The sequence below is a fragment of the Caloenas nicobarica genome, chromosome 14 (genome assembly GCF_036013445.1).
Source record: "Caloenas nicobarica isolate bCalNic1 chromosome 14, bCalNic1.hap1, whole genome shotgun sequence".
NCBI classification, from domain to species: Eukaryota; Metazoa; Chordata; class Aves; order Columbiformes; family Columbidae; genus Caloenas; species Caloenas nicobarica.
This window is the reverse complement of record NC_088258.1, coordinates 10,149,909-10,172,959: the sequence shown is the minus strand read 5'-3', so window position 1 is coordinate 10,172,959 and position 23,051 is coordinate 10,149,909. Positions and strand designations below refer to the sequence as shown.

Here is a 23,051-nt window from a genome sequence, read left to right as displayed (position 1 = left end):
TTGTCCTAAAGAGCTTCATGGTTGTGGTATTGGTAGTGAAGCGTGGGTACGGACCAGAAGAGATCAAGGCATGGAAATCTAAAACCAGTTTGTTCTTCTCTGAAATGACAGGGGCTCGAGGCTATCACCTTCATGGTAAAAGGTACATGGAAGGGATGATGCTGAGGTCCCAGTAGCTGGGGGTGACACCCCTAGATAGGGGTGGCCTTGGTCTTGAGCAGAGAAGATCCAGCCGTGGGACAGTCCTTCAGCAATCTGTAACAGGTGGCTGTTTGTCAAACACAGATCATTGTGCCACTTGAAGAGCTTGCTGGGGCCCATTATATGGTCTGTGGACTAGTAAACAAGATGAGGAAAAGGTCACAAGGATGGCTTGACTTTGTACAAAAACCTCTGGGCTGCTCACTAGTAGCATGTGAGACAGCTTATAAACGTGGTGTATTTTTATTGTCTCCTTTCTGTCCCCTTTATCACTTCCCCTGGGATCTGATGCTCCCTTGGAGCTGCTGTGCAGGAGCAGCCAAAGGAGTCCCTACCACCAGCTGGTACCGCACCTGGAGTAGGGTTGGTTTAGAGAGTGAGTCGGGAAGCAGAGGCACACTTCAGTTAAATGTTTTGTCACTTTCTAAAGCGAGGAGGTTTGTAACTTGCAGTTCTGTGGGTTATACAGAAACTAAGGCTATTGTGCAATAGTTTAAAACAGCAAATACATAATACATCTTGCCTGTTGTACAATTGCACTGTATCTGTCTGATCACAGTGACACAGAGGCCAAGCCTTTTCTCACTAGATTTGTTTACTAGGTGGAAATGCAGGGTTGTGTTGGGGTGGAGTAGCACCTAGTGTTTGTAAGGCATGAGGAGAAGCTATCCTGCTGGCATCTTGCATTGTTTTCCTTTTTGTTTTTATTTAGAAGACAGTTGGAGGTAGAAAAGCCTCTTGCACCACATGATCTCACTGCCTCTGCTCCATTAAGAGAAGTCCCAGAGTTCGTTTAGCCCATCTTCAAACGCTTCAAGCTCTATGGCCTCTCTGCCCTCCAAGCTCTGACAGAGATCTTCATCCTTTTTTTTTTTCCTTAATGATTGGCTCAAACTTCATGTCAATGTGCTTTGTTTTGCTTTCTTCAACATTTATGTCCTTTGAGTATCTGTCCTTGACTGCTAGCCTTCCTCAGCCCCCACATCAGTTAATTCTCAGCTGAGCCCTCCATATTCAGCTTTGAACTTTTCCTTGCAAGATGGTTTCTGAAGCTTTTTATCAGGTTTGTTATGCTCTTCCGACCTCCCACCACCTTTTCAGCTTCTTGTAATGAGATGTCCAGCCTGAGCCGGGTGCTGCAGAAGAAATCACGTTTTTGGAATAGCAGGTATCACTCCAGACAGTGGCTGCAGAGAATGGTGGGATTTATTTTTATTTTTAAACAGAAAAATCTGTAAGATTTGGCAATTACTTTCTGGAATGAAGTCTGGATAGTGTCAAACTACAGCTTTTTAGTGGTTCCCCTGGTGAATTCAGGCTTGTTTTTCGTGCTCACCTCTGATGGATCCTCTGGGAATTGCACATGGACTCTGGATCAAATGCTTCTTACCTCCAGTGTAGTCCTCGCTTGGAGTTGCTGACATTGCATCTGATCTTGGATGCCCTCCCTATTCCTCTTGGTTTTCTCCCTCTTCCTTCTGAAATCTAATAGTTTGGATCTCTGTCATGAGGAAACCCTTTTTTTAAAAAAAAAAAAAAAATAGCATTCTTACACCCTTTGAGCAGAGGAAATAACTGTCTTTGCTTATAAAGAGATTTCTAAAATTATCTTACATGGATTCACAGGCCATGTAAATATGAGCGAAGCTTAAATTGCCTCCAACTGTGTTGCCGCTGCTGTACCTTTGGAGATTTTAATTGCTGTTTAACTTTGGTGCCTGCTAGTGAGAGTGGAGCTGGGATTGCAGCGAGGGTGATCTGTGGGTGTATAGTAGGTCTGAGCGTGCCTGTGGACATGCATGTGTGTTTTGGAATAGGAACAAATCTGAAATATTTTGCTTGCTTTGACCAAGGGCCCAGTTTTTACCATAAAAAATCACGGCAAAGCTCCCGTTTGCTTTGCTGGTTCAGGCGTGAGCCTGTCCTCACCTCAAATACCACTCAGGCTACCTCTGCCCACCCCCTCTTCAAAGGTTGTTTTATCATCATTAATAACACATCCATTCTGCAGGAGCTCGAAGATGGGAGTTTTTCTTTCTCCCCTTGAGAGGAAAATGCTTCCAAGCCAACATATTTCATGTGATGTATTTTGGGCGAGGTGGCTGCCAGTTAGCTGAAAATGGAATCTGCAAAGAGGTTTATTCATTTGTAAATGTCCCAAAGACTCCAATAACGAGATGATTTCTGTGCTCCTGGGTTTTGCTTCTCCTACAAAGTTTTGGCTTTAAGCTTCTTGAAGGCGTCCCTTCTTGGAGTGGCTGGGAAGGGTTAGGAGCGTATCATACCGCGAACAGATCTTTTCGGTGATACGTTTCATACTTACATTTGTGGCTGTAATCAGATTGATGGCTTATCTGGGCTGGATCAAGTCTGGCAGGACCGTGAATACTCAAAGGCATGATTTGTCTGCAGGGGCTGGGAGGAGGGCAGCAATGGTAATTTTATCCCAGCTGCCAGTTTATTTAAGAAACCTTTTAATTCTTCCTTTCTCCTTCAGATTGAGAATACAGCTGTTGCTGAGCAGGGTGTTGATTTATTTTAATTGCAGATTTTTGATAAAAGTTACATGGGTTCCTCTGGAATTTGAGATAATTTCTACAAATAAAGAAATGTTCTCCCCTTCCCTCATTCCCAGAAGAAAGAAAAAGCCTCAGTGCCACCTTTGAGTGCGGGATTTCCAGGGAAGTGGGGTGTGGATGCGGCACCCAGTAATCCCCAGCTGTGAGGCCAGTTTGTACTGGGTGAGTGCTGTTGGAGGCTGGGTCAGGAGTCTTAGCAGGTAAAAAGAACCTCATCTAAAGGTTTTCAGAGGTGTTTGTTTGGTTTTCAATTATTTGTTTAAAATGCTTGCAAGAGCTTTTTCCTGTCTTGTTTTGGTTTTGTTTCAATGCAATAAAAATTCTTCCACAGTTTTGCTTAATGTTTGCCACAGTGTGTGGGGCAGCTCTCTGTAAGACAGAGGTGCATTCATGAGAGGCTTTCTCCCTTTTTGGGAGCAGGATATTTTTTAAGGCTATGACTGACAAAAATTGGATTTGGATCATCATTAACTGACTGGAATATGATACTGTACCACAACACAGTGATTCCACTCTTTCAGAGCCGTTTCGACCTGGTATTGCTTATAACTGAACACTCTCAAAGCATTTCAGAGTTGCTTATACTATTGTGTAAGTCCATACAGCCAGTAATTGATAGTCATTACAACAATTGCCTATATAATTTCTCTCAATTTTATTCTTCTTTTGACTGTCATTTGCCGCTTGTTGTCAGATGAGATCCACTTTGAACCTAGCAGCTTTAAAATTTTTTTTTTCCTGGCTTTTGATTTTTGCAAAACAAATGGCTTCCTACAGCTCAGCTTGGGCAGGTTGATCTGCTTTTGCTGGGCCACCCTTGGCGTCCCCTCTTCCCTGGGACCATCAGGGCCCTGACACTGGAAAGCTGCTGGTACGGTCCCCATGAGAGCAGGCAACCGGATGGGGTGGATTATGGCTTGCTTTTCCCTATTTTTCCTGCCTGTCTCCATCCTTCCAAAATTCTGCTTGGGTTTCTGGTGTAGAGCACAGGACTGGTTCTTCCATGTGAGTAACATAATCTGTCGTTGCTTAAACTCAAACACCTGTGGAAAATGTGGATACAACACTGCCAGACTGGTTCTGGTGAGAAGCAGCAGGACTCCTCTGTTGGAACATTTTCCCCGGCATGCTGTGGTCAGGGGAGGCTGGTACTGGTTAGGGATGCAGCAGAAAGCGAGCTCTAGCAACTTGAAGCTGAAGATGCCATCTGATTGACCAGGTCGGAGCATGTGCATGGAGATGAAAAGGATTAGGTAGCGATTTGAGATCTTGCTACTGTGTTCACGTTGTGAAACGTGCCTGCTGCCACAGATAGTGAATTCATCCTTGGGGAATTGTGCGTTTTGTGCTTTCAGTGACTCTTGTGCTCCCACGTGCCAAAGGTGGTTCTACCTCCTCACGGACTGTAACGCGTGTTCTCAGTGCTGCACTCGGCTGCCCAGAGCTGCTCTCCTGACGGTGCTTTTTCATGACATCTGCAGTACAGCTGTCTGCTGAACTGGCCAAACCAAGTCTGCGAGACAGTCATGCTTCTCTAGTTATTCAAGTCCAGCAACACCCTCCCAAGCTCTTTTCAATCTTCTTTTTTCCACTTTGAAAGCGTTGCATTTTTCCACTTCCAAATTGATCTTTACCAGGATGACTCTGCCTAGTGGAGGTCCATGCTGGGCTGTGGCATTGCGGTGGCACAGGGCTGTGATGGCCTGTGCATCGCTGGTGATGCTGATGGAGGCTGGTCCATGCGTGGCCAGGTTGTGTGACGATGGCAAAGCACACGTGGGACGCTGCCGAAGGCTGATGCTTCCTACTGGTGCTGCTGGACTGCAAGTCCAGGTCTGAGGCTTCCCAGTGGAGGCAGGACTTCAACTGAACACAGAGGGAGAGAGACATCATGGATTTCATACGGCATAAAAATCACTGTTTCTTGAGATCTTTGTGTGTTTCTGTTTGATAGCAGGAAGATACTGAAATACCTAGATGCCCAAAGGGAGCTCATCCTCTGTACACATGAGGTGTGGGAGGGATGCAGTTCGTATCAGTGGTGCCCAGCATGAACCTTGTTTTGGGAACCCAAAACATCCAAGCCCAAGGAGTAGCCTCGAGGATGTAAAGGGGCGGTGAAAAAGCCATTTTGGGCTTTCTGCATTGCTTGAAGTCACACAGAAATTGTCTCTTCTTCCCAAACTTTCGTTTGTGATACAGTTTCCCCTTCTCTGTAGACTCTCTGCTGGAGTTGGTACAGGTCAGAGAATAAGTTGATAACAGCCTTGTGTGTTTGTGGAGGAGGAGGGAAGAGGAGCAAGCATGCCCAAGGACAGCCCTGGGGACAGCTGCTTCCCAAACTGCTGCTGCCACCAAGCTCGAGCGGATGGCGTTTGCTCCGCAGGGGAAAAGCAGGCTGAAGGTGAGTTTAACAGAACTCGGATCGTTGTACGTGGCAGTAGGTAATTCCGCAGTGCGCTGTTGTGGTTTTGGGGCTGGGCTGGGGTTTTTCTCAATGGAGGTGAGGAAGTGAGAGCCCTGGTGAGCTGTGCGTCTGGGACAGGGCTCCACGGTGGCTGGCATGCGGTTCCTTACAGCTGTGAACATGCTTTAGCCCTGGTGTTGATCAGGATCTTTCCCCTCTCTAGGGAGAAAACTGCTCTTAAAGCAGGAAGATGCGTGGAGGCTCCTTGGTGCTTGGCATGCTCCAAGCTCTGCTTCTCCCCATCCAGCTCCTTATGCTGTAAAAGCAAAAAAGCCTTGTCATAGAAAGAAATATTAGCAATACCAAACTGCTGAATTTGCTCGCCGAGTGTTATTTTATTTGAGGCAACTAAGCTGAAGCGAGCAATTGAGTGGCAGTGGTATTGCTTAAATGACACCAGTTCTGGTGTTGCCTTTGTGGGTCCTGGCTCTGGTGTGTCCCCAGCACTGCAGAGTCCACCAGAGTCCTGGGTTGGGACAGTGACAGCTCTGGGGATGTCCCACGGTGCTGTGTGGGAAGAGCAGCATTGCTGTCTGTGTTACAAGGGTTGGTTACAGCTGGGGGACAGGCTTTGTTTGAAGGCTGAATGTCCCTCTGTTTGGTTACGTTGTGAGCAGCCTTGTAGTCTTTTGATTTTTTTTTTTAAATTTTATTTTATTTTTTTTAATAATGCATTGTAGTTCTTCAGAAAAAAGAGCTACTATTCCCTCTGCTACAATAACCCTTGGTGAAATACCAGTAGCGTTACACTGGGTTTGAGTCACTGCTGCTTCTAGAAGGGGTTTTCAGCTTGCAGAAGGTTTCTGGGCTGTTCCTGCTTACTCCTCTCCCCTGAGAAGGAGTAAAACCAAAGGGAGAGGACCTGGTGCTGGGAGCTGTGTAATCTGGCAAGACTCAGCGGAGCCGACTGCGACAGCCCTGTGGAAAATCCATTTCCCAGAGTCCAATAGGAAACTCAGCTCAAGCAAAATGCACAGGAGGTAAAAGGAGCCCAAACCAACAGTTTTTAGAGAACAGAAGCTGTCAAGGGCAGGAAACAAATAGGAGGGGGGAGACACAGGGCACAGTGCCGGACCAGGATCCACGTGGCTGCTCTGTGGTTCTGCGGTCCTGAGCAAATGCAGCATGAACTGGCGGGCTGCTTGAGGGGCCCTTCTGCTTGGGGTAAGTGTAGCGGTGTTGAAAGTTAAACTCTTCTAATGGAAAAATAATGTTCACTTCCACCTTGGCTTTAAAAGCTGATCAGGACATTGTGGCTTTCACCGCTGCCTTTGGCTGTGGAGGGATTAAAAGGCATCTGTTGCCTCCACTCTTGCGTGGCCACATTCCTTATTTTTTCCCAGGGGAGTGGCAGTTCTTCGCCTCGTTCACTGTGTGTGCGTGAGGAGATTACAGCTGGGGAAAAAAAAAATTGGGTATCCTTGTGGAATTTTTTTCCTATGCCGCCTAAAAGGATGCAGCAACTAGCTAATCCTCCCAGGCTACTTGAAGCTCTGGGACTACTGTGCTGGCAGGAGCACAGTGGAAGGATGCCGAGAGCAGACACAAGGTTTGTGGGAGGCCGCTTGCCCTGAAAGGGCCAGGGGAGATGCTGGAGACCTTGGTGTGCAACAGGGAACGGGCTCTTGGACTTTGTGCTGCACATCTTCAGTCTCCGTGGAGCATCCATTCCTTGGTGGCACGGTGGGGACAGGCTGGCAGCGCGGGTGGCGTGGCAGAGGTGCAGCGGGTGGAGGAGGGATGCTGGTGGGAGAGGCAGGTGACTTCAGAAGGGCAGATGACTTGGGTGCCAGCCTGGTGGAGACCTGCAAAGCCATGCTGGAGCACCAGGAGCAAAAGCTAGACCTCTTGCTCTGCTGGGCACATGGTGGCTCCTGGAGAAACATTAATATTGTCCTGGGTGGTGGTGGTGGTGGTGTTGTGGTGAGGCTTGTGAGTCCTGTGCTTACAATGCCACCCTGAAGTCCTGGGCTCCCCAAGCTATGCATCTCAACCTCTTCTCCCTTCTGAGCATCTACCTCTGAGCCTAGAAACCATTCTGGGCTGCTTTCTCCCCCTCTCCAGCACGTCTGCTTTGTGTACTTGCCTTTGCACAAACAGCCCTTTCTGAAGGCTGTGCAAAGGGTTGCCAAGAGGAGGGAACTAATTTGAAGCAGTTCTAAAACAGAAATGAGTCTTTATGCTTTGCTGGTCTCTGAATCACGCTTGTTTGTACTGCGATAAACTTCGTTTTGACAGTGTGGCAGGCTCCGTCTGGCTGGGGAAGGCGAGTTAGTTCTCTCACGCTCGGGTCTCTAATATTTAGCTGCCTGGTTGGGAATGGGCTTGTGTCTCGCACTCACCTGGGCTGCAGCTTTGCAGCCCAAGGCTTCTTGTGCTCACCAAGTTCCAAGGGTCTGCAAGGTGGGAGATAAGACTCTCTCCCCCTGCTTTCAGGGTTTGCTTGTTTGTGCGTTGGCAGTAATAGGTTTCTCCTGTTTCTTGTTATTATGATTTTGTTTCAGGGATTATAGCATGTACATTGTATTTTGGAGAGGGTGAGTTAGTACAAGTGAGTCCCGAGGTAGTGAAAGGATTTATTCTGGGATGTGCTATGGGGTTTTTGTGCTACTTTCTAACCTGATTGGGAGGAAATAGAAGCAAAAGCTGCAGTCTTGGATTTATAAGCCCAGACAGTCTGTTTGGTAACCAAACAGCCCCCATCACAGAAGTACCTGGGTTTGTTGCAGGGGACTTTATGTGAAACCAGACCAGGCACTGCAAAATATTCAGCATCTTAAAATGCCTTTTCTTCAATATGTGACCTCCTGGCATGTCTATGGAGTTGCTTTTTGTCTGTTCAGATCAGCTCGGAAACCCTGCATAGGCTTTCTGCCCCAGTTCTGTGCTCCAGCAGGATGCAGCCATCCCGCCTCGAGCCCGGGATGACTTCGGTTGTGGCGCTTGGCTCTTCTCCCAAGGGTGGCTCCAGCCTACATTACTGCCTGTGGTTTATGTAAGAAGTAACCTAGCACTAAACCTTTTTTGTTTTTTAATCCATTCTCCTGCCTCTGAGCCGTGTTTGGAAGGGTGAGAACAGGCTTCCCGTGTTATTAGAGGAAAAAAAGCCTTCAATGTTTTGGAGGGTGGAGGAAGAACACTTTTCAAGTTTCATTAAACAAATGAATGTTTATAGTAGAGCGTCACTGCTGAAACCTTTGAGTGCTTAGGTAGTGACAGGAAATCTGGAACACTTGAGACAAACGCAGTTAAATTTGGATGAAACTGTATCAGTGTGGCTTACGTTCCTGTTAATATTTCCAAACCATCCTTGAAGTTGCTTCTTTAAATGTGGGGTTTTTTTTCTTTAAATGTGTTTTTACACTTCAGTGACAACAATTAATGGACAACTTGGAAATAGTCATGCTTGATGTTTGAGAACACACTTGAACATATGACAAAGCAAGACTCCTGAAGCCATGACGAACATAAATATATTAAGGCTGCCTGTGAATAAGCCTTGGAGCTGGTTGGGTTAGTCCAAAAAGGTCCTGTACTCATGCCTGTTAGGTAGTACAGACCAGAGGAATTTCTACCAGAAGGTAAAAACCCCAAAACTGCTGAATGTGGGTAATCTGGGCTGGTGAAGACATCCTGCAGTTTGGCTCCACACTATGCACACAGATTCTGGCTGGATGCACTGATTTGTTCTGGTTTCTTGTGAGGGTGGGCAGGAAGGGTCTGGATCCTCAGGCTTCTCTGGCTGCCAGCTCTTTAAAACAAATTCTGGCTTCTCTTTCTTCTTCCTGTTCAATTTTGAGCCTTGGAAGGGAAATCTCTTCCTTTGCACAGTCTTGATGTGTATGGCACTCTGTGGCTTTGGGAGGGAGACGCAGGAGACTTCCTCCTCTGCATCAACTTTAGGCTTGTTCTTGGCTCACAATTTGGCCTGGAGACCTTCCTTCCCCTTCCAAAAAGGGAAAAATAATGGTTTGCTGGGGAGGGATTTCTCTACAGGTTGGTCCTCTGCCACCTGGAGTAAATACTCCTGTTTGTTACATATTTGCATCTCCTCTGGTATTTCCTGTGCCTGCAGAAGGAGCCCAGGGACCCCGAGAGCAGCTGGTGAGCAGCATTGTGCTTTGGGGCTCAGGGCCAAAGCCACCTGGGTGCAAGGTTGGTGTAGAACTGCCCAAAGTAGGTGACATGCATCAAAGAGTCATGTGAACAGCTTTTGTTTTAGATAAACAGGAGGAAGGAGGGTTTCTTAGGCAAGTGCATGTGGTCAGCGGTGAGGAGATCATCTTCCTGGGCAGGTGGGAAAGGAGGGGAGCTTGTCCCCCTTGGGGAACTTGCTCAGTTTGTTTCGATTGAACTGCTGGGGCTTCTCTCCCTTGGTTTGTGGGTGGTGCCCCCCTGTTCCAGTTCTTTAAATATTTGCAGGCTGATGGAAAACCATGGGAGGCTTATTTCCCTTTTGCCTTACATGGTAGGTTTGGTTTTTTTCTGTAGCAGGAAGAATAAACCAGGCCGAACCTTTTTCTTTGTCTCCTTCTCAGAAAAATGTCTTGATTCTTGGTTTCAAGTACTAGACTGATAGTGGAGGGCCCTGAAGTCTCTGGGGCTGAAGTGACAGCAAGGACAGGTGAATCGATGTGGGATGCACGTTGCAGAAGACATCTTCACTGGGTGTTGCTTATGGTGGACCTTTAAACAGAGACTTGACCAGATGCAATCTGCCTGCTGATCAACTCCTGGAGCTTCTGAAAGGGCTCAGGGAGCAAAATGCTCTGCGGCAGCCCTGGATGGGTGCTGCCAGTTGCGAAATAAATAATGCAGCTCTTGTACTGCTTACTCACAATTGACCATTGCTTCTCCCTGTAATGAGATCTGCCCCCTTGAGGGTATTTTAAAGGTTAGTTAATTAGGTGTAATTGCAGCAGAATAGAAACCTGTTCTGAGGTTCCACCTGCTTTCTGTAGTGCCAGATCCTTTAACAAATTAGAGAGTTCAGTTCCTATAAAAATTGCTGGAGCCAGTGTAATCCCGAGTTATCAGCCTTCCACTCAGGCTCCCTGTTTACATTGATAAAGCTGCAGAAATGAAGCACTGGAAAGGGTGTTCTGGCTTTGAGATCGGTGCAGCCGTGGTTCAGATAACAGCAGCGTTCTGAGAAATACATCACATGAAGTGACATGAAGTTATGCACACAGTGTTGGCATGTTAGTGCTCTCTCAGCACCCAGCACAGGGCAGGGAATAGATGTGGTCTTAGCCCAGACAAATGCTGCATTAACAGGGATCAATTCATTTCAGCTGATCACATTGCAATCTATTGATTTACTGTCTGCACGATCTATAGGGACATCTATGTCTTTGGCAAGTCGTGCAACTGCTCCAGTATTTGGCTGCAGGAGATTCAGCAGTTCCAGCATGTTTGCACATTTCCCAAAGATTAAAAATTCCAACTACTCTGACTTCTGTAATTAACATTTTAAAATATTATTATTCTTTCTTTAAAGGATGGGTTTAGCCTTGAGAGACAAAGTGGGTTTTTACAAACAAATGAGTATGATGGCTTGTTCCCTTTGGTTACATGCGGAGAGTAGAGATGCTGCATCCACCTTTGCATAACCATGAGAGTTTTTTACATTGCATGTGCTTGCTCTGTTAAATTCCTGTGTAGCACTTCAGGCCAAAGATCTTGCTAAACCAAACAGGAGAGCGTCTGGCATGAGCCCTCTCCTGTACTTCAGTGTATCACCAGCTAAAAATCCCCTCTGGCAATCATGTCAATGTGGCACTTGGCTTTTGCTCTGATTGAGTTCAGGGGTTGTGTGACTTGAACTACTGTTTTTCTGCCTGAAGATAAAAGGGGTTCAGAGCAGATTTGGTCTTATTGCACGCAGAAGAGGGTAGTCAGAGTTAAGAGGTGCCTGGATTTTCATGTCCAGTGTCAGTTGAGCAGGATTTGTGGGCCCATGTATACCCAGAATTGGTCTGGACCTGGCTGTTCAATGTGAATGAGTTTCCTATGTTTAAAGCTCCAAGACCCACTGGATTTTAGGACATTTCTGGTCCTTTGTTTTGCTCGAAACTCCCCAGGTTGTATCTGGGTGGAGAAAGGTGCTCTGGCACATGCTGGCTGGCAAGGTCTGCTCCTGCCATCCCATGTGTTGTCCCTTATTGGCTGTATGAAGTAGGAAACCCCAGTACTGCTGGACACAACAGAGCGTCTTCAAACAGGTCCTTGTAAACCAGACTCTGCTACAATCCAAAGACTTCAAATGAGGTGGTTTGAACAGCCCAGAAGGCCAAGCAGAAGACAAAGGCTGTTTTGGGGCATGTTTAACATAGTGTGGAGCCTTACACCAAGCCGGGCAGGGATCCAGGCAGCAAAGGGGAGCATGGTCCAGCTGGAGAAAATGCAAAGCAGAGGCTGATAGAAAAAGCTCCACATTGGATTAAAAGTGAAGTTTTATTTTCTGTTTGTAATACTTCAGAGTCCATGTCCAAGTGGAACATCCAGATGCATGGGGAATGATGTCTGCATGCACTGTGCTTAATCATGCAAAGCTGATTAAACAGCTACATAAATGTTTTGGAAACCTCTCTGGGCTGTTAACAGAAATGGTGAAAGACTGCAGTTACTCGTTTCCCTTTGTGTGTACCCAAGGTCCTTTCCCATCAAAGGGCTGGCTGTTTTCCTTAGACTTTCATCAAAGGTACCAGGTGGAAACTGGCCCTTTGGAAGCTGATGCTGAAGTTGCAGCTTGTCTAGCATGGACCCTGCTTCCTTGCCTGGTCCTGCCTTTGTGAGTTTGAATTTGACCACAAAGGCTCCCATTTCTTCTGGAGGGGAAGAGACAAGGGTAAGATTCTCAAACCTATTAGTCTCCTGTAATATTCCTTTGAAGAGAGAAGAATTTCCTATTGATAAATAGTTTGGGAAGAGCTGGTGTTAAGAAGAGTATGGGGCTGAGGTGGGTGTTTGGGAGGGGGCTGTATGAGGTGTCAGGGGCCCAAGGTCACCATTTCTGTTTCACACCCCTGTAGCAGAGCTCTGCTCCTTTAGAGCCGTGCACAGGAATGGTCTGACCCAGTCCCTGCCTTGCAGCCTGCTGGCATCTGCACATTCATGTCGAGGGGGCTCGTGTGTGCAGCCCGGCTTGCCGAGCCCGGCAGTCAGCAGCTGGTAACCGGATCCAGTCAGGATGTTCATGTTAACCAGGTATTTTCTCTGCCCACCACAATCTCCTTGCTGGAATGCCTGCCTGAGGTGGGGGCACCCAACCCACCTTCTTGCTGAGCAGCTGCTTTCAAAGCTCTGGTATGAGTGCCTCAGTGCTCATTTTTTAGGCTGAACCTCTGCCTCTCTCTAGAAATAAGTTTTAATAAGTGAAATGCAAATGTGTGTTGAACTGCCTGCAGGTAGCTGCTGCTTTTTGCAACAGTCTCCAGTCAACGCTGGCTGCTGCCATCAGGTCAAAGAATGGCAATGAGTTCCCTGGTGAAGGTCTTCCTATAGTGGTTGTGTTAACAGTTCATCTGATGTTTGGGACTAGAATAGAGTCCCAGCCAGCAATAAGCATGCTGTGTTACCTAGTCAGAATCTGGACTGGGCTTACTGGTTTTATGGACTTTTTGCTGGATGGGCTGGTCTGTCTCCATTGATTGCTCAAGTGGCCAAAACATGCCAAGCCAGGCACCCAGTTCAACCAGACTCTTAGTAAGTCTCTGGCTTGTTTATTCTCTGGACAGGTCTCTTGGTGTCTAACAGCTCTGTAGGTTCTTTTTGCACGTATTCTATGTTGTTTATCCCTTTGGGCACCTGGGACTAGAAGTCATCTATTAAGCAGACCAGACCTTCACCATCAGTCAGTTTCCCATGACTTACCTTGGCACTTGTCTTATTACTCAGAAGACTGAGACCACACGTCGAATCCTTTCCAAGGAAAGGAGGGAGTGACTTCAAGACAAAAGCATCTGTCTTTGCTTATCGCAGCATGTGTGAGACTGCAGGTGCACAAGTTCATGGTGGGACCTGCAGCCTGCTTGCTGGCCTGCCTTGAGTATTTGGGAATATTGTAGCAGGGATACATCAGTATTGATTCTGCTTTGTCTCCTTTCGATTTGCTTCCAGAGTCTGTGTAGAGTAAAGCAGTATTGAAATGCTGCTTTATTACTTTCATCATCAAACAACTGGCTTATGTGGTGTGGAGGACAAGACGTGGCCCTGGTTGTGGCCATGTGAGATCCCATATGACCGCAGGAGATGAGCTCCACTGTCTCTTCCTTGCGGACTGCTGTGGCTACTGGAAATCCGCAAAAGAATTTCTTTTTGGAAGCAGATTCAGCCCTGGTCTTTGCCAGAGTATGAAGGAAAACTGGCAAGCTCAGGGTTTACAAGGAGGGTGTCAGCTGGCTAGCACAGCCCTCCCATCCTTCAGAGTTCAGTGCTTAAAACAAGCGCAGTGGATATTTTGTTCTGCTGAATCCATCTGCTAAGCGGTAGAGACATAGAGCATCAATAAGGTAAAGATAAAAGGCCTGGAGCTTCCATTTCCTTTTCCTCCAGCCTGCTTAACAAGGCCACTCACAGCTGGGGAATCCCTCACCTCCCTGGGAAACTTCTATTGTGTGGCTGCCAAGCCCTTGTGTTAATTTGAATTTGGAGTTGTCACCATTGGCTTAGCTGAGGCTCGAAATCCCTTACTGAACTGATTTCACTGCATTGAAGCAAGGAAGCTCTTTTTGTGCTCTGCGTTATGGGGAAGCTGCTAACAGCTGGCGCAGTGGTACAGCATGGTGCTGGCGTACATGCTTGAAGCAGGCTGTTGGAGATGGACGTTGGTTTGCAGCAAATCTTGTTGGTTTTGGAAGGTGAAATGCCCTGCCTGCATGCAGAGCTCTTTAATACAGAAGGCAATGTGGTAGTGTGGTCAGTTCAATGAGCAGTTCTTGCCTTGGTGCTGAGATGCCAGATGATCTCCCTCGTCCTCCCCAACCTGCTTCCCTCTCCATGTCCCTAACCAGCAGAAAGCCCAACGGACTCGTGCCAGGAGCTCATTCCCACTTTGGTCTGGACTGTGCCTTGTCCCTGGCACATGGGTGAGCAGGGACCCTTTGGCAGTTCTCACCACTGGTTCTGCTTCTGCGGGCTTGTGTTTGTGTTCAGCTTAAGGTAGATTGACTTACAGCAGTTTAAACCTCTGACTTTCCATCAGGATTTAAACCACGTCATCGTCGTTGACTCTTTAATGCTCTGCATTTGTAGCTGCTCTTTCTTCTTTGGGATGAATGTATAACCAGCTACAAATACATTAAGTAAAACCTCTATTTTCAATATTTATTTCTGGCCCAAAGAAGGTACCTCCCTGTGACTGTGGCTTATATCTGCTGTTTAGCTTAACATTGCAGTTTGGGAGAGTGTTAACTTTTGCTTTTGTGCAAATAGGAGCGTGGCATTAACTATTCTTGCAGATTAGTCTTCAGCTAAAAGCAACAAATCTGTGCCTTCAGAAGTGCTAAGATTTGCTAATCTAAACCAGTTTGGGCCATAATTCTTGGGGTTTTTTCCAAGTGTCCTAATAAGGTAGGGTTTTTAGCCTAGTAATCAGAATGAAGAAATGGAGAAAACTGGCAGTTAGAACCCGGGAGTGAGATGGGGGAGCTGTCGTTGGCCATTCCTGATGCAGGTGGCTCAGTGCTGTGACGGTTCACGTGTGAACAGGATGGCGGGCTTTGGGAGGGGACTGTCGGAATAACGCCCAGGACCTCTGTTTGGCACCGTTCAACATCTTGATGTACCCTGTCTTGAATAGTGTGTGCGGTTCTGGCCTTCCATCTTGAAAAAGGATGGGGGGGCTGGAGAGGGAACAGGAAAAATGGCCAAGAGGCTGGAGCAGCTACCTTGCAAGGGGAAGAGAGGAGAGCATGGTCCAGGGGGATCATACTTGCACCTCACCACATCTTTTGGTGGTAGAACTGGGAGGCAGTTGATGAAATAGCAAAAATAAGTAGGGGAAGAAGAGTTAAAAGGTGGTGTTTTTGTACAGAGCAGGGAGTGAGCTTCAGGAGCTTGCAGCCCCAGAGTTGGTGGAAGCAAGTTCAGAGACTTGTGGCCACTAAAGGGCCAGGGCAGGGATGTCCCCACAGCATCTCTGGCTGTGTCACTGTGGGTGCTGGGAGATGCTGGGTGCTGCTGCAGGACAAGCTGCTGCTCTCCATGGGGCTGGGGGGGCTGGGCAGGCACTGCTGATGTTCTTGTCCTCTGTGTGCGGTGAGCTCTGCTGAGTGTCAATGGTGATGGGAGCGTTGTCCCGATCAATGATTTAATGATCAGAGTTCCTTTTAAGCCTGCTCAGCAAATACAGACACATATGGATCAGCACAGACCATGGGCTTGAGCTTCATCAGTTGTGTGGCTTTTGTTTGTTTGCATCTGTAATGTCAGGGTTGTGAAGTTTTAAGAAGCATTTCCACTCATTTCCCCCTGCTCGCAGCTTAATTTAAATACATAGGTGGCTCTTTTGCATAAGCAAAGCACTTGCCCAGCTGCTCTGTCTCTTTTGAAGGCACGAGGGCTGGAAGCCGCTGGTGCTGCAGCAGCGCGGTGAGCGGCCCAGCCCGCGTGTCCTGTGTGTCACAATGTGGCTGGATCTTCGCAGAAACTGTGCTTCAGAGTGCGTCATGATAATCACTTATAGGCTTATCAAGTGTGATTAAATGTCACTTGCATTTCTGTTATCTATATACACAGATAACAAATTAAGCTACAGCTTTTGAACTCAAGGAAGCTGCCAGATGCGTTAACTGGAACTGACACATTCCTGAGAGTTGTTTTTATTAGTCTGAAATACCTTTGTTTAGCAGACGAGAAGCCTGACTTGTCCAAGTCAATGTGTGCCATGTGAGTTCAGCAGTTTTGTTATCTGTCTACTGAAGAAGTTCCCCAGAAGAATGGAAAAGATGCTTGCGTTATACTATCGTGAGTGGAGAGAAGATAAACTGGCAGGCAGGCAAGCCCGGGCCATGCTGGGCTTGGGGTTTCTCTCGTGGTGGCCTCAGAGAGGCACAGCCGAGGGATTTTTATGGTCTCAGCCCTGTGGTGACGGCTGCTGCGGGGAGGTGGGATGCCCCGAGCAAAGCCTTGTCCTGCCTCCCAGGTGGACACACAGGTGAACAGCTCTGAGCCTGTTGCAGATGTGATTTTCGTGTATAAACGCAGACCTGGGTTTAAGAAAAACAAAACGGAAAGCCAGCAAACCAGTTCCACTGCTGATGATGAGCTGGGCAGCTCTGAGCACCACGGCCGGGCTCGGTCGTCCTCTGCGCCCTTAGATAAGTCTCCTCTGAGATGCAAGGTTTCCTTCCCTGGGAGGAGAGCTTTGGTGAGTCACCATCTTTTTCCCCAACAACAAACCAAAACCAGGAGATTGCCCGAGTGAGTCAAAAGCCAACTGGTTGTGCTCATGAGAGCTGAACAAATGCAGCACTGCAGAGTGCCTGAAGCCTTCCTCCTGTGTTTCAGCTGAGGAGGAGGAGGAGAGGTCCATGTGTTTGGCAGGGCAGGGGCAGCCTTTGGGTACGAGCTGATTGTACAACTCCCTCTTTCATCTCCTACACCCTGCTTCCTCCTGGGCTTGTTTCTGAGCTGAAGGATGTGGCTCTAAAATATATGAACGTGCCTCAGTATCTCTTAAAATGAGGGTCTGCCTTTTTTTTTAAAGGAGAAAAAATGTCTGATTGGCTTAGCTTGAGAAGCATCAGTGGTATAAAGGGTTTTCTGAAAGGCAGGCTTGCGGCATCCTGGAAGGAAGAAACCAAATGCACCTTTTAGAAGGTTTTATTTGGACCCAGAGGAATGACTTTGGTTTTGCCTTCAACCTGTAGCCTGTTCTGCTTGAAGTGCCCAGATGAATCTCACCAGGTCTCGCAAGAGTCCCTTGTTCCATGTGTGTGCCTGTGCCAGCACCCGCGTTCTAATCCTCGCCAGCTGACGTGATTCCTTCCCCCTTGGGCATTGTCTAATTGTGAAAATGTTTCAATTGCATGGCCTCAATTTGTAACGTGGAACAGTTCATTATCACTGAATCCTCTTAATTGGGCCCTCCTACTGGGCAGCCTATTACTGAGTTTTCCCAATTAAGATAGGACCTCTTTAAAAAGCATAAAAATAAACAAATCCCTGGCAGAGAAGGACCAGGTTGCAAGAAATACTGCCTTAACCTATGTTTCAAAACTAAGCAATAGTCTCAGCACCAGCCAAGTGCTAATTAACCCTTCTGTACTGATGATTTATGTTCCCTTCACACAGAATGGCTGCAGTATGGTGTCAGTTTAAGAAATTCAACGTTACGAGCTCAAATCTTTTTCTTGTAAGGAGGAAAAAGTTGTTACTAGGTGTTTCTCTGATGGAAGATGCTGCTTCCCTGAAGGACTCTATGGGTAACTCTGCTTTTGTGGTTGCAGGTAAAGGACCTAACAAAGTACCTCGATCCGAGCGGACTTGGAGTCATCAGTTTCGAAGACTTCCATCGAGGCATCAGAGCTATCAAAAATGGAGGTGAGTTTGCTTCTGTGAGGACAGGAAGACACCAAATGTAATGCCACGGGGGTTAACCGAGCTGAGAAGTCACTTGATGAAAACAAACTGGATTAGGTTTTCTGGAAGTCACTACTCTGTGTTGGGTGGAGGGCAAGGGGGAGAGGTTGGGTGCATTTAATAATAGAATTGAAAAAGGTGCTACAGCAGTTGTGGTGGTCGTAATGTTTTCCTGTTTATTAGGAAAGTTCCTTCTTAAACGTATATTGGAAACAGAAAAGCCATTGAGCGAAAATCCCTTCTGTCTTGGTGTCTGCTTTCGCCTGTGGTTTTGTGGGGGTTTGCGACTCTGACAGATGAGCAACTCTTGGCTGACACACTGCTGGAGATGTCTGTCTGTCTGCTACAGACGGTAACATCTTCCGAACACTTGGGCACTAGCGTGTTTACCCTTACTCAAACTCTTTGGAGGACCAGCATGCCCAGATGATTTCTAGCAAGAAGCACATTAAACAAGAGCTTTAAACTCACTGACTGGTAGGGAATCTTTAAACAGGTTCCCAAAGCAGGCCTGTGACAATCCCTGTGTTGCTCTTGATGGGCTTGTTGCAAGTGCTTCCAGAGCAGTATCTTGGTGAAATGTGAAGTATCTTTCTGGCTGGTTGGCATTTGAACTCTTTTGCTGAGTTTTTCAATTTGGAATTCATCTCTAATATGAGGGTTAGAGGGTCCTTTTGGGGCAAGCTTGTTGTTAAGGATGGGGTGTGAAAAATACTGGAAGCCTCATGCTGAGCAGATGTAATTTTAAATGTGAAAATATGAATTATCACACTTACACGTTAATCAGTTCTCTTTACAGTAGTGCTTGTCTTAAACTTCAGCGTTGCTTTCATGCAGCAATGAACCTGCAGCATGTTGTCAGGACCTGCACACTGAGTGTGTTTCTGAGCACCGAGACAAGCAAAGGTGTGGACAGACTAATTGACTATTCCTGTACAAACCGTGTTGTTTCCTGAGTAGAAAACCCTCCTAGGAGAAGTGACTTGTGTTTTTCTGTCAGTTGTCCATCTCTCCTGCTCCTCCCTCCCACTCCCCAGCTTCTTTGTGCTCAGGATTGTGGTGTTTTATGGCAGCTCTGAAGTTTTCGTGGCTGGTGTAGCTTGACGATGCAGCTGATTCCCAGTTCTCATGATGCAGGAGGAAATGCAGTGTGCTATTAATTTGTAATAAATTGCTATTGGAGTAGAGCGTGTTTGTGAAAGCTCTGGCTTATATTTCTCTTCAATAATTCATTGCTCTGGTATTGTGTTATATTAATTGAATAGAAAAAGCAGATCTGGATAAAGCTTTTAGGATCCCTATTTATTAAACCTGAAAGAGAATATGTATTTACTACAGTGGTTAGGAAAGGCAGAGCTCTTTAACATTGCATGGCATTAAACAGTTATAAAAGAAACCCAGGGAAGGACACAGAGGGCATTTCTCTGAGTCTTACCAGCTGAGCAGTTGCTCACGTTGAAGTGATCTTGAGGATTTGCTGCTGCTGTTGAGACAATCAATATTGATCATCCCTTTGGAAAGAATGAAGAGCTTGTGCTTGCTGCCGGGTGTCCCTTTTAACAAGGTTTTTTTAATTAGGTGGGTCTACTTTTAGCCAGAGATCATTCTGTTGCACTTCCCCATACTCTGTAATCCCTTGGTCAGTCACTGAAGTGAGACCTGATGTAAGCTTGTACCTTGCAGTGGCTGTTTGATGTAGGGAAGAGTTTATTTCTGAATATGCTCCGCTTTTCTTTCCCTTTCCTCTCCCCCCTCTCTTGGAGACTCTCCATAGAATAGCTGTGACTTTACTTGAGCTCTTATGGTCTATCTTGGCAAATTGAAGGTGCAGTTACAAAACTAGCAGAACTTGCATAGTCAGCTGCTTTTCTTACAGCTGCTTTCGTGTTGAGTTGGCCTTTTCATCCAGGGAGGATACTAAACTCCTCGGTCCTATACCTGTGCCAGCTGTTTGGGGTACATTCCTGCTAGCTGAGGAACATGCTGATCTAGGGCTCCTCGAACTCGCCTTCAGTGCAGAGCAAAGCACCACTTAACCACTCAGCACTGAAAGCCACAATGCCACCGCTCTGCTGCCACACAACAATTCTGATCTCCCTGCTGCTGTAATCTTCTGTCTGGCCAGGTAATGTTAATCCTGGGAGAGGAAAAAAGTAGAATGACTTGCATGCTGCAGAAACTGTATTTGAGACTTCAGTGAGTCTTTAGCCTGTTGTGGCTGCCTTCTACCCTTCCCAAAGAGAAGACTTAATAGGAAAATGTGGTCCTCGTGTGTGCATGTATATATATCTATCTGTCTGTGTGTGCTGCATGTGTTTGTGACTGCCATTAGAGTGCTGTGTTGGGTGCTGGAGTCTGCAAGAGCTGGTGAGCCCACAGCTCTTGGGTGCTTGGGCTCAGCTCTCAGGCCCAGCTCCAAGCATTTGTCGGGAGCAGGCTGGCGTGGGGACCTGAGGGTAGTGCCTGGCTTTGGGCACAGGGAGGCAGGCTCAGAGGCACTGCTGGGAAAGACTTGGCTCCTCGCACCCTGCTGCGTCCCAGCTGTTCTTGCTTGTGGGGTGGTGCGGCTGCTGGGTCACCCTTGTCCTCCCCCTGCTCCCTGAAGTGCACGGTTTGCCTGTTTTTAAAGTTTGTGTGAATGGTGCCTGGATGACTGGCCAGTCCCGCAACATGTAAATAGCAAAGCAGAGGGGGAAACTGCGGATCAAACATTGGCAACGAGTCAGGGATGATAAATAACTCTGAAAAGTGAAATTTTAGCTGATAATGTAGTGGAGGCAGTAATAATACTGATTTGAAGGAGCGGAGTATGTTATAGAGTGTGCTTAAAGAAGCCAGATAGTCTGTAATGCCTGGGGAATCTACAGCCAGAGGAAAAGCTGGTGCACTTGGCTGCCATCAGTGAGATCCAACGGGACATCTTTCTAGTCATCCTGCGGGGAAAAGAAATGGGGAGCCAGCATGGCTGCTGCGTTCATCGTGCTTAGGAGCTACAGCTCAGGAGGGATCTTCTCTGGAAGAAACAGGTCTGAGGGACTGCGTGCAAGCCACTTAGAAAACTTAAACCAGGAGTGTGATCTCTGTCTATTTGTATGTCAAGGAGCTGAATGTGGGATAGAGGGTAGTAAGAAGGTGTCTATAATTTGAAGCCAAGGTGCCTGGACCGAAGAGCAACTCTGGTCTGCTGCGTGTTGGATGCAGGAACTGCTGGAGGGGGAGTTAGTTGGCAAACATGAAATCTGGGTAGGATCAGCCACAGCTGGATGCAAACAAACAACAGGGCTTGTGCTCACAAGCAGATTCCTTTCTTTGTCAGGATATTTAAAAACCTTTTAAGCTTCAGACAGTTGTTCTACAGGCCTCTCAGCATCCAATAGGACATATTTAACATCTCCTATTTGTAGCAGAACAAAGCTTTTACTCGAACTCAAAAGCAGCAATGAACGAGTTGTGTAACTCACACATGCTCTGAACATCTGTAACATCTGTCTTCCAAAAAAAAAAAAAAGCCCATTAGGAGTGGGGTCTCTGCAGGTACCCACCTGCATGCAGGGGAATGCTGTTGAAGTCGGTTCAAATACCAGCAGCGTCAGGCAGGGCAAGGTGCATTCCTGGAGCTCGTGGCCTTGTCTGTCCCTTTGCCTTGGCTTCTGATCCCTGAACAAAGGGGCCCCTGTGCGTTGAGAGCAGACAGTGCATCCACTGAGAAACAGATGTGTTCACGAGTTCAGGGGAGAGCCTGAGGATGGAAATAGTTTTTTTTTTTTTTTTAAATGCTTCAACTAAAAGCTCTTTGGATGTGGGAAGATGGAAAATACAACTCCAGAGCCAACACCCAAACCTGGAATCTATAACCGAGCTCCTGTTTGCAGGGACGGCGAGCTGCTGGCAGGAGCCGGGGGGACAGGACGGGGGGAGACGCTGGCAATGCAGGCTTCAGGGGGCCGCTGGGTCAGGAGTTGGCTGCTGTGCCAAACGAAGGAGCTGAGCTCAGTGGAGATACCCTGGTGGGGCTGAACAAGAGGCGTTCAGCAGGAGGAGTGTGTTCAGCTCAGCAAAAGCATTTGATGGGTTTCCAAATGACAGCTGAAGGGAAAAGCAGGGAGCTGCGGAGCCAGGCAAGCTGGGGTGGGTGCAGGGCAGGGTGTTGAACAGCACATAAAGGGCTGGCTGGTGGTCTGGGCTTTGGCAGCGCACGGGCCGGCTGCTGCAAAAGAGCCTCTGTAAAAGCACCGTGCCATTGCTAATTGGAACCGGCAACAGCGTGAACTCGAGTCGGCCAGTCTTTGTGGGGCTGTGTCACTCGGTTCCTGAGGGCAGCCCTGGGAGGATTGTGATGGGATCCTCAGACCAGAGGCTACAGTTGCTGCAACTGGCATTCATGTTCTGAAATGGTTGGTGTGCTCCTGGTAGCTGAATGCTAATTTGGGAATTTCCTGAAAGTAAATCACATATCCAGCCCTCCTGCTAGATGAAGGCTGTGAACATTGACATCTTAAAAGCTTACAGCCAAGAGAGAACTGCACATCGGTTCTCAAACCCAGATCTGAGCCATTACCCCCACGTTGCTCGCCCCACGTGCAGCACTGCTGCAAGCAGGACAGCAATGGTCCCCGCTCCTGCGGCTGCACTGCCAGCATCTTGGAGAGTCTCTGGGTCAGAATGTGCTCAGATGACGTCTCTGGGTGCCTCGAGCCACTTAGTGCTTATGTGAGTTGCTACATAACACGCGGTGGCTCTGAATTAGCTTGTGGAGAGCCAGGCTGGCTGCTGCCCTGGTGACATGGATCTGCTGTGGCTCTGCAGAGCATTTGAAGGTGCAGAGTGTATTGGATATCTGGCTCCGTCTGGTAACGTAAACCACTGTTTGTTTTGTGTGTAGCTTTTTTTCTGCCCTCGCTCTGTAGGATCTGCACTGCAGATAGCTTTTGCTACGTGAAATGAAAGCTTTCCTTGCACAGGGATAATTCCAGAAGCCAAAGCTAACATTCCCTTATACTCTCCCAGTCCAGTAATTATTTCTGAGGCTGTGTTTGTGTGCATCTTCAGCAGTCTCTCTTCCAGATTGATGCTGGAAATATGGCAATATTTGCAACAGGCTACTGCTGACATCTAAGCACACTTTCTCAGTGGGGGTACCCAGGCCCAATTTAATATTCAAGGCTTTTGCTTTTTAAAAGGAAAGGCTTTGCTGAAGCTTAGCAGATGGAAGGAGAGCT

General features: G+C 47.4%; 1 protein-coding gene across 2 annotated transcripts in view; it reads left to right on the top strand.

The window, feature by feature from the left end:
• Positions 1 to 23,051, top strand: part of RAB11FIP3 (RAB11 family interacting protein 3) — a 75,040-nt gene that overhangs the window by 3,793 nt on the left and 48,196 nt on the right. For both annotated transcript variants that reach the window (XM_065644878.1, XM_065644877.1), the window contains exon 2: positions 17,700 to 17,793. In XM_065644878.1, the coding sequence (XP_065500950.1) occupies positions 17,700 to 17,793 (94 nt within the window). The remainder of the gene's footprint in view (positions 1 to 17,699; positions 17,794 to 23,051) is intronic.